The 15,479-nt window shown below is 36.8% G+C and overlaps 1 protein-coding gene across 1 annotated transcript in view; it reads left to right on the top strand.

Moving 5' to 3' along the window:
- LOC127436261 (protein O-mannosyl-transferase TMTC3-like) overlaps window positions 1-15,479 on the top strand; it is a 47,699-nt gene that overhangs the window by 22,842 nt on the left and 9,378 nt on the right. The window contains exons 8-10 of the mRNA XM_051690307.1: window positions 6,347-6,495; window positions 7,323-7,443; window positions 7,681-7,792. Of these exons, the coding sequence (XP_051546267.1) occupies window positions 6,347-6,495; window positions 7,323-7,443; window positions 7,681-7,792 (382 nt within the window). The remainder of the gene's footprint in view (window positions 1-6,346; window positions 6,496-7,322; window positions 7,444-7,680; window positions 7,793-15,479) is intronic.

Below are 15,479 nucleotides of genomic sequence, written 5' to 3' on the forward strand. Positions count from 1 at the left end.
ATTAAGTATCCCTCCCTTATATCAGAGTGAGTAAGGACGATCATTATGAGACTAAAATATCAAAATACATTTGAAAGAAATCAAAGCTCTGGACATGTGAAACAGCCACAGGATGTGGCTCGCATATCTTCATCAATGACATGAGTCTAAAGACAGGATTAAAGCAAAACATCATGATGGCATCTCACAAATTACTTCAAACTCACTGGATGTACTTCCTTTAAGGCACGTCTGTACACTCCGCGACCATATTGGCAAACATCCTCCTATTTACTTGAATGGGAGAAGACAGGAATCTTGAAAAGTCTTTGTTTCAATAACATACAGTGGCCCCAAAATGTATAACTACTTAAAGGGATAGTTCACCCAAAAATGAAAATTATCTCATAATTTACTCACTCTCATGCCATCCCAGATGTGTATAACTTTCTTTCTACTGCAGGACACAAACAAAGATCTTTAGAAAAATATTTCAGCTCTGTATGTCCATACGATGCAAGTGAATGGTGATTAAAATTTTGAAACTCCAAAAAAGGAGAAACTCTGCATAAAAGTAATCCATACAACTCCAGTGGTTAATTAATGTCTTCTGAAGTGATTCAGTTGGTTTGGGTGAGAACAGACTAAAATATAACTCTGTATAAATATAACTTTCTCTGTAAATCTTGACAGCAGTCTCCTTGGCGATCATGATTTCAAGCTTGATAACACTTCCTCGGTGTTCCAGGAAAACTTGGAAAAAAATTGAATTTTGTAATGCAGTTTTCCAGTTATGGAAAACTCACAATTTACTAAATGTCCTGGAAAATAATTATTTGTCCTGGTAATTATTTTAGTATAAACAAAAAACTGTTTGACTGTGTCGCTAACAAGGTAACAAGGGACTTTATCTCCTTTTTGGAGCTTGAAAGGCCTGGTCATCATTCACTTGCATTGTATGGACCTATAGAGCTGAGATATTCTCCTAAAAATCTTTTTTGTTTTCAGCAGAAGAAAGTCATACACATCTGGGATGGCATGAGGGTGAGTAAGTGATGAGAGAATTAAAAGTTTTGGGTGAACTATCCTTTAAACCACAATGATGGTTACTTTCAAAACTACATTATTTAGGAAAAAGAGCAAACAATCACACATCATGGGGTTCAAAAAGCTGAGTCTGATTCAAAATGTAGATAAAACTTGGAAGTAGTTTCAGGATTTTGAAAGATTTATGACATAAAATGAAAAAATATATAAGATTCTGCACAATTTCTAGGTCAATTATCAAACTAACAAATGTGTGGCATTAACTCTACAAAAAATTCTGCGAAAGGTCAGGTTTTCTTGCTTACATTGAAGCACACAAGATACTCTTTGGAACATTCACAAATCATGTTGGATAACAATAATCAGGTTTGCACTAACTTTTCACTCAAAATTTTATGCTGATAATATAAGTTGTAATGAAAAATAAACTATTAAATTATAAAAATTGTTTTTGGGGTTGGTGTCAGTACAGCCATTAACAAAGAATATTTAAAATTGCACTCCATGTCAAAAAGTTTGCTGAGCCCTGTACTAGACTAATTAGAGTAACTTCATACAGTCCCTTAAAAATGATTTGGGGACCAGTTGGTTTGAAGTAAAAAGTTTAGCTAAATGAATTAGAAGAGTCTAGCATAATTTGTTTGCAAAATGCCACTTGGTTTGATATTTTGTTTGTAGTGTAATAACTTGAACAGTGTTAAATGTGGCTTAAGTTCACATTACTTGATGGGGCCACGCAAGTCAAATCAGTAATAAAAGCTTCTTTAGCTCAAATCATTCAAAAACAATTGTATATTTCAGTCTGGTTGATATAATGCGCATGTGCGTTCTAGAGTTAAAAAAAAAAAGTGACACCATATTAAGTGTTGTGATATTTACCATGTATTTATGTACAAGTGGGACGTTGTCTCCTTATCTGATACTAGTTATACTTCACTTCTTTATCATAGAAAAGCACAGCAACCCTTGCTAAAACATACCTGAAAACATACTTGATGCTTGGAAATGCATGTAAGAATTGAATCTTTCGTTATCACCTGTCATTGCTAGCGGATGTGGGACATTTGTTAGAATCATATTAAAAAGTGCAGTTATTTGTTACTTTTGGGTTCTAAAACACACTTACTGTTTTCATTTCAGATGTGAAAATTTGAAGTTTACAAGCTGAACTAAAAAATTTGTTTCACACGGTTTCATACCCAGAGTTCTGGAGTACAGTGCAATTGAACTTTAATAGCTTTTGGAAACTGTCTCAACTCACAATTAATGATTCATGTCTTCTGTATGAACATAGATTTCATTCTTGCTAAAATCGTGCAAGATTTAATTTTTCTTCTTCGTTAACAGCCAAAAGAGGCATACTTCTTGTCATAAAAGATCTTATCCAACAAAGCTTGCCGCTGAAGCTCTAATATCTATATATGTTTGACCACTGGCTGATTCCCTGCTTGCGAAAGTTCACAGTGTCAGTTTATATTCCCTCGTCTTGTGTTCACATCTCTGCTCGTTTGTTGTGTAACAACACAGTGAATTCTTCTTGTGTGTCTCCGCGCGCTGTCAACAGAGTTTGGTGAACTTCCTCGCTCTGTTGGCAGAGGCTGTTCTTCGAGACCGGGGGGCCACAAATCATTATTAGTGGACAATGCGAAATGACGAAGGAGGGAGGGGTTGAGTATCAACATTTTGCTACGATCTGCGTGGTTTGGAGGACAGAGAACAGGTTGCGTGAGGATATAAGTCTATATCTGTTTGATTTGGCCACACTTAGTTATTTTAATGATTCCCTGTGTGCCAACTCTCGACTCACATTCTGTGCAAACAGGAAAAACTTTTGTTGTGAAGGTTTGGCTAATTTGACTGAATGTTTTTTTTGTATGACGCATGTTCCAAAGCAACCAAACAGCACGCAGAGCCACAGCTTATAATAACCGTGGAAGAAGCTTTTATTTGAGGAGTAACATCTTTCATTCACTTTGATTTTGGCCTCTCAAACAACGAGCAAATTGGATAAATATGATGTCCTCTACACTGCTGTTTTCCAACTCCATTAAATCTGCTCCTGAGCAAGCAACACCTGACTGTTTCATTCTCGACACACTCTGAAGCCGTTGCCAAAACCAATACTGCAATTTCATTATTAAAACCACATAATGTGAGATGAATGCCCCTGTTTTTGGAATCGTGTGATTAAAAAGCCTCCTCTCTATAGCGCCCTGCAGTTTACTTCACGATAAACTCATAAATTTGGGGAAGCATTGAAAAGCGATTCTTCTGCTGATAAAAGGTGAGATTAGGCGTAGCTAGACAAAACAAAATAGTTATTCTTCAAAACAGGGTGTCCAAGGGCTGTGCCCTTAAAGGGGTTCAGCGTTTCAAAAAATCCTGATCCATCACCTTGTCATAAGCTGCTTTTCATGAATAAACCCCATAATCCCAATCTTACATCTTGTGGCCTGGCAAGCATTGTGCAAGGCAGGCATGTTTGCCTATGGTTGATGGGAAGGACCATGTTTGAGGAACGATGACATGTTCCCGTTTGCGTGAAATAAATCATGGTTGTACATTTTCACCATTTAAAGAAATTATCTCTGGCCATCAGGATTAAGAAGCTCAGTAGTTATGTTGCATGTCAAGCATGTATAATTGGGTTTAGTTTGAGATTAATCAAACTCATGGTTTTGGTTTTAGACAAAGCTTTATGAAACCAGCCAAATGTAAGAGTTATTAGTATTCAGACCTGCACAAGCTTGTCTGATCCCAACAATGAGAACATTTAAATCCAAGATTTTTTGTTCTGGAATTTCACTATTTTCTGGGCCGTTTTTGCGCCTCATTGGTCACTTAGACAAATCCCTGATTGGACATAAGAACGAGTGACATTTATACTTTCCCTCAAAGATGAAGAAAGTCCCATTTTCATAACATGTCATTTCAATGTTTAATATCCAGCACAGTTTCACTGTGTTGGTTCAAAAACTGCTCAAACTTCAGACATTGAATGAATGTCATTCTAGGCTCCAGTTGTACGCAGAATAATATTGTATACCTTTGCTGTGTACACAACCAGATTTTGACATCTTTATATGAAATGTAACTTCGAAGGGACTCCCTGGTCATAAGTTCAAACACGCAAAGAAGGAAGTTGTACCAGTAGGCCTGAAAAATGTCGCCATAAGATAACGTGCTGTAGTTAGTCTGTTTGTTCATGGTTGTGAAAAGATTTTGTTCCGGATGAAAAAGGCACAATATGATTTTCCTTTTTAGATATGTATACACTGATTAATGCACTTCCTTTTAAAGCAGTAAATGGTTTTATTAATGCACTTCCTTTTAAAGTAGTAAATGTTTTTATACAGATTTGGAAGAGATTACGGAATTGGATGAATAATGGGACTGTCTGTGAATACGGTACAAAATAGGGCCTGAAACGCTTAATATAATTTTCTCTTTTTCAACAAATGGTCTGTGAAAGGAGGTGGTTAACCTTCAGAAAATGTTGATTATCAAACTAAATGTTATATGAGCGGTTTTATTTTACATTTAATTTGTTAATACATAAAAAAAAAAAAAAAGCTTTTGGTCATTAAAATTAGTACATAATTAAAAATTGTTTTTTTGTACAGTCAATTAAATGCTAATTGAAAAGATTAATGTCAAAATTATGAAATTGTTGAGCTGGTACAGTCAAAAATCCTCCTTTTTGTAAGGGAGTGTATACAGATGCATATACACTACCGTTCAAAAGTTTGGGGTCACTTGCCTGAAATGTTTCTCATGATCTTGGGGTGTGTTCACACAAACGAACTCTGGTGCGATTGCTCTGTTAGTGCGGTTCATTTGAACAAGTGTGAACGTCGCCATCCGAACCATGGTGCGCACTAAACAAGCGGACCGAAACCCCCTGAATAGTGGGTCTCGGTCCACTTCCAAACAAACTCTGGTGCGGTTCGATTGATATATGAACGCAACATGGACCAAAGATGTCTAAACAGACCAAAAACAGAAGTAATTTGCCTAATACTGACCTCAAGCATAGCTGGTTCTTCTCATCATAGGAGCCATGTTGCCCATTACAGTTTGGTACAGGCGTTGGAACCGCCGTCAGCCGTCCTTGCAGCATATCTTCGTTTGTGTGTGCAACGGAGGAATTCCTGGCACTGTTTTGACTCCTTTACACATTTTATTAGCTCTTCGTTTGTTCTCAGCTAAAATATAATTGGGCCAACATTAATTTATTTAATTACAAAACTAAAATTTTATTTAAAAAAAAAGATTTTGAAATGGATGACTTGGACTGAATAATTAAGAAAAGCAGCCACTAAGTGCCAAGCATATAGATGGGAACTCCTTCAATACTGTTTAAAAAGCATCCCAGGGTGATACCTCAAGAAGTTGGTTGAGAAAATGGCAAGAGTACATTTCTGAAAAATCTAGGCAAAGTGTGGCCACTTTGAAGATACTAAAATAGAACATATTTTTGATTTATTTTTTTAGTCACAACATTAATTCCCATATTTCCATTTCTATTATTCCATAGTTGTGATGACTTTACTATTATTCTAAAATGTGAAAAAAATAAAAAATAAAGAATGAGTAAGTGACCCTAAACTTTGAATGGTAGTGTATACTCGCTAAACTATGCTACACCACACTCACACAAAGGAACGCTGTGGTCCTTTTAAAGTGGTCTCTTCTGTTGTAACCCTCAAGGTTCGATGTTTTGTGCATTCTGAGATGCTATTCTGCTCACTAAAATTGTACAGAGTGGTTACCTGAGTTACCATAGCCTTTCTGTCATCTTGAACCAGTTTGGCCATTCTACGTTGACCTCTCATCAACAAGGCGTTCCCATCCGCAGAACTGCCGCTCATTGGATGTTTGTGTTTCTGGCACCATTCTTAGTAAACTCTAGAGACTGTTGTACGTGAAAATCCCAGGAGATCAGTAGTTACAGAAATCATCAAACCAGCCCGTCTGGCACCAACAATCATGCCACAGTCCAAATCACAGAGATAATGTTTTTTTTCCCCATTCTGATGTTTGATGTGAACATAAACTGAAGCTCCTGACCCGTATCTGTGTGATTTTATGCATTGGACTGCTGCCACACGATTGGCTGATTAGATAATCACATAAGTAGATGTACAGGTGTTCCTAAAAGAGTGCTCAGTAAGTGTATTTTATGCATTTAAAATTAGCTACTTTTCATGCTAGGTTAATTTTAGTTTAGATAATAGTTTGTGTATTTGTACCATATTTGTGGGAAGTACAGTATATATTATTTGGTAATTATTTCTCTGGTCTTTTTTGTCTCTTTTAGGCACTGTCTCTTATCGTCCTCCCTTTCATACCTGCATCCAACCTGTTTTTCCCAGTGGGCTTTGTTGTGGCTGAAAGGGTCCTGTATGTGCCCAGTATGGGATTCTGTGTTTTGGTGGCCCATGGAATCAAAATGCTTTCCCAAAGAGGGTAAACTTCACCAGAACAAATCCCTATACCTTACACTCTTTGGTTTGTTCACACTGCACACAAATCCAATTTGGTTTTCAAATCCAATTTTTACGACTGCCTGTCTTTTGCAAATGATGAAATCTGATTAATTTGTTAAGACAGTGTAGTTAATATCAACTATATATGGGTTGCTATAGCGTCAGCACGATGCCTAGAGACCTCCTACCACAACTGAAAATAACTGTTAGTGTGGAAAGAGAGGTTGGAAAACTAGAATTTTTTTAAAACTATATCACCTACACTGTATCATGACATCTCCCCGCGGTGCTCAACTCGCTAGATGAAATGAGGGACAGAGGCATTGTACACATTCATGCATTATGCTGTGTCCAAAACTGCTGACTAATTTCCCCTTTCACTATTTACAACATAGTGAATGTCACATATTTCGCTATATGAGAAATTGGAGAGTGAAAATAGAACAATTTTATTCAGTCACAGCTCCAGACAATATTGCACAATATGTACACAATAGTTACATAGTTTACATCATATCCTGAGTGATGAAAAAAATTCAACTAACAGAGCACCAAATCCAGCAGAGACATATTCTAAACTTTATCACTCGAATTTTAAACCACACATTGATGTGGTTTGGATCGGGTTTGGATTTCATGTGTTTTTTTGTTGTTCAGAATTCAAAAAACGTATAAGATTTGAATCAGATACACCAAAAAATTTTGATCTGAACAAAGCCTTTTGAGTAACTCGTTTCTTTGCCTTAAAACATTTTACAGAACCTTACAATGAGTTTTTTAATAATTTTTTTTTTATACTTTCTGCAGATGCCTAAAGAAAATGTCTTGGTTGCTCATTGGCTTTCTTCTAACAACACTGGCTGTGAAGACGTTTAATAGAAACTGGGACTGGGAGTCTGAATACACACTTTTCACATCTGCACTGAAAGTACGAACACTTCCAAGCACACATTAGTCATTTATAAATACACATCTAGCCAAAGGCTCATACATACTATATTCTTGTATTTTGAGATCATTACCATGCATAAATCCAGCTAGCTGCCGTGTAGAAACGGAGGAGGCTTGACATTAACAAGAGTACAATGAGAACAATGTCTTGAAAATGTGATTTTGTATTGTCAGCCTGGTATGCTTGAAACATTTAAAAATTGTTCTCCTCCAGGTGAACAGGAACAATGCCAAGCTCTGGAATAATGTCGGACATGCTTTGGAGAATCAGAACAATTATGAGAGAGCTCTGAGATACTTCCTTCAGGCCACAAGAGTACAACCAGGTAACTGAAGTGATTTCACACTTTTTAAAGGTATTTAGGCATCTTTAAAGGAGATTACTTTCTCCTATCCTACCTTAATATGCGGTGACAACTATAAGTTAGCCGTCGTAGGTTGATATCTCTGAAAAGTGTAAACACTGGGGCTCTGTGGCACTATCAAAACATTACTGTCTAAGCATCCTGACAGCCCTACACTGCAACATTGACTCAACCAATGGTGTAAGTTTGGGACTGGACTAACTGTTTGTCAACCCAATGGAAGACCTTTTTAACCCTTTAAGCTCTGAGGGTGTTTTTAAAGATTTTAGTTTCAGTGGCATACCCTACATTAAAGGTTTATAACTTAAAAAAAAAAAAAGAGGGTCAAGTGTGTGGTATCATTTTAAAGAACTTTTAAAAACTTAAGGATTTAGATTGATTAATTCTGAGACTCTCAGACTAAGAAACTGCTGAAAAATCACAATAAAACGTGAGCCAAAAATTTACTATTTTTCTGATTTGACATCATGTATCTCAGGGTGTAAATAAGGTAGCTCTGAAAAACTGCTTTTGTTTTGTTATGAATCATGTCACCTGTAACTAAGTAAAGTTTTGTGTTGATACTACAGAGTAGAGCTGCAACTAATGATTATATTGATAATCGACTAATCTAACGATTATTAGAACGATTATTCGACTATTCGGGCGATTATTGCAACGATTAATAATTAGCTCTTAACTGACTATTCAGCTTGTGCCTCGACTTAAAAGGTTGTATTAAATGTGCTTACTAACAATTAGGGCTGTGTTGATACAATCAAATATCGATATATGATAATTTTTCTCACGATATTGTATCGATAATTAGATCCATGTTTCGATATTTTCAGTGTAGTCAGAGACACTTCTATGAGGCACGAAAGAGACAAACTGATCCAGCAGGATTCACGGTTTCTCTCACGGATATGCTGGACCTCTCTCACGTGTTCGAATCTAGGGCTGGGCAAAAATATTGATTTTCTACTTAATCTTCATTTGTACAAACCCAGTGTTGATTCTTAAAATGCCAAGATCGCTCTTTCTATCTGTCTGCAAACACCAACAATCAGATGTGCGTAAATCCTTCCCATTTGCTACACAAAAAATATCTGTGATTAAACACTGGCTAATTTTTTTTATTTCACTCACACGTGTTTGAATGGTGTTAGGGCATAGAAGTTCAGCACCAAGATCTTTTCACAGCATACTGAAAGTAAAGGTTTTGACTCTTTCTGTGTAAAGGAGTCCAAAGACTAGATTCAAGCAAACCATTTGTTGTTTAATAATGTCTCTTTTAATATCCTTTCTGTTCTCTACAGTCAGTTATTTATCAAAAACAGCAAAAGGAACATTTAATTCAAATCACACATAGCATGGATGCTGTAAAGAAGCCATTCGACCAAACAAACACTACTGTCAAAGTCCCTGCCACAGATCTAAAAGAGACAGTACCATTTTAGCACTTGTTCTACATACAGGGATGCAAACTACTCACCTTTCAGCTAGTCACCTTTTCTGAAGCTACTTTGCCTGAATTGTTTGGTAACATTTTCTAAATTTTCCTTATTAAAATGACTTGAAAGTGTTACTTTAAGCCTAAACACTTAAAAAAAACTTTAAATACATCAAACGAATCAACGGAAAATATACATTTGGAACATCTGCTGTGATTTTCACACCTTTTTTACCTCTCATGAGTTTGCATCCCTGTACATATCTAAGTAAATTGTTGTAAATAGTACAAATTAGGCATGTAAACAACAAGCATGTTACAATATATTGTATATATGCAATATAATATATGCAATTTCAATACACCATATTTATTGATGTAATACATGGACTACATTAAAATAAAAAAAGCTAAAATGTCACCAAAATGATGAAAAACTAATGATAAAATAGAATTTGGAAAATTGGTATGTCCGTAATTTAACATGTTATAAGGTCCCCTGTATAATGAATAACAGCATTAGCTGAAATAGTGCTGGGCGATTTTTCAGATTAATTCAAATTTGCATTTTGACACAATTTTTACGTTTTTTTTAAAATTGAGAAATCGAGATTTTGCAAACAATATTGCAAACGCTATAGTTAGATACGTTGTAAATGCACCAAAGGCTGAATAAGGAAGAGAAAAAGAATTTATAGCACTTGTCTTAATGCCGCTCCAGATCTGATCAGCTGCACGTGTGGTGGCGCGTTCCAAATGACCGTGACAGGTTAACAACATGGTGACTGATATTAAACACAGCGGTAATATTCCAAGTCTGATTGTACTCCGTGTGATTTATAGCTCAGCTTCGTCCATCATGCAGGTGTACACCGGCTTAAGACCATAACTGGCCTTGGCGTGCGCATGTTGATGAACAGTCTCCTTTTTTTTCTTTTTACCCATAAAAGTGTTAAGTTACGTGACAGTTATGGGCGCTTCATTTCAAATCTTGGAGAGGCTATATATGGGGGAATCAAACTTTGCTTTGTTCTGTGACGCGTTTCAAGTGTACTGCATCTATAGCCAACATTTGGCAAGCGATCATTTTGACAAACATTGTGAGTTGAATTGTAATGATAAATTATTTAATATTGCTGCACTGCTCAGCATGAACTGCTAGAGGGCGCGTCTCTATCTGCAGGGGTTTATGAATATACACACAGATTTTTGGTATACAGTGAGTACTTTCTAGATAAACTTGATAATTTATAGATATTGATTTCTAGATAACTTTTTAGATAGACTTGTTTACATAAAATGAATACCTACACTGGCTAAGAATTATTTTGCAGTTTTCTTATTCTATTATTTCTGAACATCTGGGTTTATTAGATTGTATTTTTTTTTACACACTGTTGACAACTTTCCCCTGTGGTGCATTTTTTATTTAATTTTTTTTGTGTGGATTTTTTCCCCTTTTTCCTCCCAATTTGGAAAGCCCAATTCCCAATGTGCTTCAAGTCCTCGTGATCGCCTCAATCCGTGCGGCGGAGGACGAATCTCAGCTGCCTCCACGTCTGAGACCGTCAACTCGTGCATCTTATCCTGTGGCTTGTTGAGCACGTTACCGCGGAGATATAGCGCGTGTGGAGGCTTCACGCCATCCACCGCGGCATCCATGCACAACTCACTACGCGCCCCACCGAGAGTGAACCACATTATAGTGATCATGAGGAGGTTACCCCGTGTGACTCTACCCTCCCTAGCAACCGGGCCAATTTGGTTGCTTGGTAGACCTGGCTGGAGTCACTCAGCACGCCCTGGGATTCGAACTAGTGAACTCCAGGGGTGGTAGACAGCAGCTTTACCACTGAGATACCCAGGCCCCCCCTGTGGTGCATTTGTAAATTTTTCTTGCACACCTTTGTTTCCTATAATGAAATGAACTTGGATTTCACTATCAAGGTTAATAAAGTTTCTAATAAAGAATATTTTACATTTTAAATTTGAAAAAATGTTGAATCATGAATCATCCATAAGTTTGATAAAAATCGAGATTAAATTTTTTTTTGCCATATCGCCCAGTCCCAAGCTGAAAGAGAATTTCTTTGATACTGTATGCAAGCAAAATGGACATTATAACTGAACTCCACAAATGAATTGAAATTAAAAGCAAAATCAAACCATGATATTGTGATGTATCACGATATGTCGAATCATTACGTGTATCGCAATACGTATCGTATCGTGAGGTGGCTGGCAATACCCAGCCCTACTAACAATACAGAGGACAAAATCATCTTTAAAAAATAAATCTAAATGACTCACTTAATTACAAGTAAAGAAAAAAAAAACTTGGATTTTTATTGTTTAATTCATTAAAAAATGCACAGCAAAAAAATCATATTGTTATCAAATGTTTTTGTCTTGTTTTCCGTTTTAATTTATCTACAAATCCTTAAAACAAGAAAATTTGCTTGAAGCAATATATAAGCTATATATAGACTTACTTTCAGAGAATTTATCTGGAATATAACTATATAAATATAAGTGTATTCTTTTCACTTGTTCATACTTCTGCCAGTGCAGTAAAGACAAAATATACTTACAGTATATTCAATATATATTCTTTGAAAGAAAATCTTTTATGTTGCTTCTCAGGTAAATGTATCTTGCTTTAAGGATTTTTAGATATTTTAAAATATAAAAGTATATTACATATTATATTCAACATTCTCAGATAACAATTTTTTTTCAGCAGTATAGCCCCTTAAGTAAATGTACATGAGGAATTTTAGATATTTACATACAGGATATTATGATCTACGTCACGAACCATCATGTTATAATCTAGTTGGAGCAAACGCGTGCGAGGGACGAGCATCTCCGCACGAGAGGGTTTATAAGCTGGGAGAAGTTTGAAACTCTCTCACGTGACTCATAAACTGGTCTGACTGCACATAGAAATGCCAGTTTCTGAGATTGTGCTCATGTACACAACCCACTTCCTTATTATTTGAACTTTAATAAAGGATGCATTAAAGATGTAATGCCGGGGTGTTTCATTTTTAGATTCTCTGACAGGCAACTTTTGCTCAAGCGGAATGCTAGGTATGGCTCCGTATTATTTCAAGATGACACTGCTTCAGTATTTAATTATTTTGTATTTTTGCATTATACTCATACTTTGCAATCTATATCACCTTAAGCTCTGCTTTTGCGCTTCATTAGCATTTCAAATGATCTCATGTTGCTTAAAATGAGATCAATCGACTATTCAACAACGGAAATTTTTGTCGACAATTTTTTTTTGTCGATGACGTTGACTAATCATTTCAGCCCTATTACAAAGCAATCAAAAGTTATATAATTACAAAAATTATTTATCCTAGTGTCCAAAAATGTCTCCAAGTGTCCAAAAGCCTCTCCAAACAAATAAAACTTAGTAACTGTACATGAGAACTAATCACAAATGCAAATACAACAATGACTGAAGGTATGCTTTCTCTCCAAAGCATGCACACATGAGTAACAAGATCTCATTCAGTTCCATTCTGTGTCATTTGAGCCATCATTGAGTCTGTGTCATGTACTTGGTGCCATCTCTTGGTGGCTATTGGAATTAGAGTGAATGATCCTCTCTGCCCATATTTGGTTGACTTCCATCTCTGGTTGCAGCGATCAGAATCCTAATGTGATTGGTTTAGCGTTCCATGGTGCTGGACAATGTACTACATAATTTCCGATGAAGTCATCTGATCCAAGAAAGCTAACATGTTTTTAGCCAGATTGCACATTATGTGCTGTGTGCACATTGTGCTTCGTGTGGATTATCTAATGATCTATGCATTAATTACGTTGTGTTTGGGCTCATTTTAAAGATAATCACCTCATGGTATGTGATATATTATGTCACGTTTATTTTTTGTTAAGTTATAAACGAAAATGTGGCATATAACCATCACCTGTTTATATGTAACATGTATGCCAAAAATATATACATAGCTATTTCTCTCTGTATTTGTGTCTGTGAGAAAAACAACTAGGCTTGTTATATTCTACTTTTTGAGAGCTTTCCAGTGACATATGACACATGGCTATTTGATCAGTTTGATATTTTTACTGATAGCAATAATATGTGCAGTGCCAAATTATTAAGAAATGATCAAAACAGAATATTTCTGATTTTTCTGCAAATTTCAAAGCACTTGCTCAATTTTGGTCATAATGCCTACATACACTATATTGCCAAAAGTATTCGCTCACCCATCCAAATAATTGAATTCAGGTGTTCCAATCACTTCCATGGCCACAGGTGTATAAAATGAAGCACCTAGGCATGCAGACTGCTTCTACAAACATTTGTGAAAGAATGGGCCGCTCTCAGGAGCTCAGTGAATTCCAGCGTGGTACTGTGATAGGATGCCACCTGTGCAACAAGTCCAGTCGTGAAATTTCCTCGCTACTAAATATTCCACAGTCAACTGTCAGTGGTATTATAACAAAGTGGAAGCGATTGGGAATGACAGCAACTCAGCCACGAAGTGTTAGGCCACGTAAAATGACAAAGCGGGGTCAGCGGATGCTGAGGCGCATAGTGCGCAGAGGTCGCCAACTTTCTGCAGAGTCAATCGCTACAGACCTCCAAAGTTCATGTGGCCTTCAGATTAGCTCAAGAACAGTGCGTAGAGAGCTTCATGGAATGGGTTTCCATGGCCGAGCAGCTGCATCCAAGCCATACATCACCAAGTGCAATGCAAAGCGTCGGATGCAGTGGTGTAAAGCACGCCACCACTGGACTCTAGAGCAGTGGAGACGCTTTCTCTGGAGTGACGAATCACACTTCTCCATCTGGCAATCTGATGGACGAGTCTGGGTTTGGTGGTTGCCAGGAGAATGGTACTTGTCTGACTGCATTGTGCCAACTGTGAAGTTTGGTGGAGGGGGGATTATGGTGTGGGGTTGATTTTCAGGAGCTGGGCTTGGCCCCTTAGTTCCAGTGAAAGGAACTCTGAATGCTTCAGCATACCAAGAGATTTTGGACAATTCCATGCTCCCAACTTTGTGGGAACAGTTTGGGGATGGCCCCTTCCTGTTCCAACATGACTGCGCACCAGTGCACAAAGCAAGGTCCATAAAGACATGGATGAGCGAGTTTGGTGTGGAAGAACTTGACTGGCCTGCACAGAGTCCTGACCTCAACCCGATAGAGCACCTTTGGGATGAATTAGAGCGAAGACTGCGAGCCAGGCCTTCTCGTCCAACATCAGTGTCTGACCTCACAAGTGCGCTTCTGGAAGAATGGTCAAAAATTCCCATAAACACACTCCTAAACCTTGTGGAAAGCCTTCCCAGAAGAGTTGAAGCTGTTATAGCTGCAAAGTGTGGGCCAACGTCATATTAAACCCTATGGATTAAGAATGGGATGTCACTTAAGTTCATATGCGTCTAAAGGCAGATGAGCGAATACTTTTGGCAATATAGTGTACATTTTAAAATAAAGCTTCTAAGCTTTAAAATGATACAGTATTTTGTTTTTCTCTGCTGACCCATCTGAGCTTTAAGAGTTAAAAACAGTCATTATTTTTGCAATTTAGTGATGCTAGTTTTTCAGAAATTAGGTGTTTTTGAGGACCTAATTTGTAAATTATGTGTCTTTTGGTATGTTTTTGCACCATATTGTTTCTACAGCACATAATACTAAAAAGGCTTATTTCTAATACATTTTCTTCTTTCTGAAATATTGGCAGTGGAAATTAATGTAGACAGCCTGAGCTCATTTTAAATAAAACTCTCCATCTGAGATGTTGTTTTTTGGGGTCAGATGCCCTAATATGTAAGTGCAAATGTGTTCTTTGATATGTTTTTGCTCCAATTCTTTTTACAGCAAAAAATACAAAAAGTTAAAAATATTGGAAGAGGAAATTAACACGGAGAGCTTGAGCTTATTTCAAACAAAACTCAACATCTGAGATGTTGTTTTAGGGAGGTGTGGGAAATTCTGCCTTTATTTTTGTAAGTTTGAAACGTGTTGGTAAGGACAATTTCAAATAATAGATAAGCTAACAAGTAGTAGTTTGTGTAGTATTTCATGGGACTGTATGAAAACATTGGCTTCGAAAACTATTTTCACACTTTCGTGTCTTGAGGATTTAAAGATTTGAAATGAGAAGATGAGGATTTAGGTTTTGTATTCGTTCTACTGTGCATCTGTTATTAGGCTACCTGTGAGGA

Source organism: Myxocyprinus asiaticus, chromosome 46, assembly GCF_019703515.2.
Source record: "Myxocyprinus asiaticus isolate MX2 ecotype Aquarium Trade chromosome 46, UBuf_Myxa_2, whole genome shotgun sequence".
NCBI lineage: Eukaryota > Metazoa > Chordata > Actinopteri > Cypriniformes > Catostomidae > Myxocyprinus > Myxocyprinus asiaticus.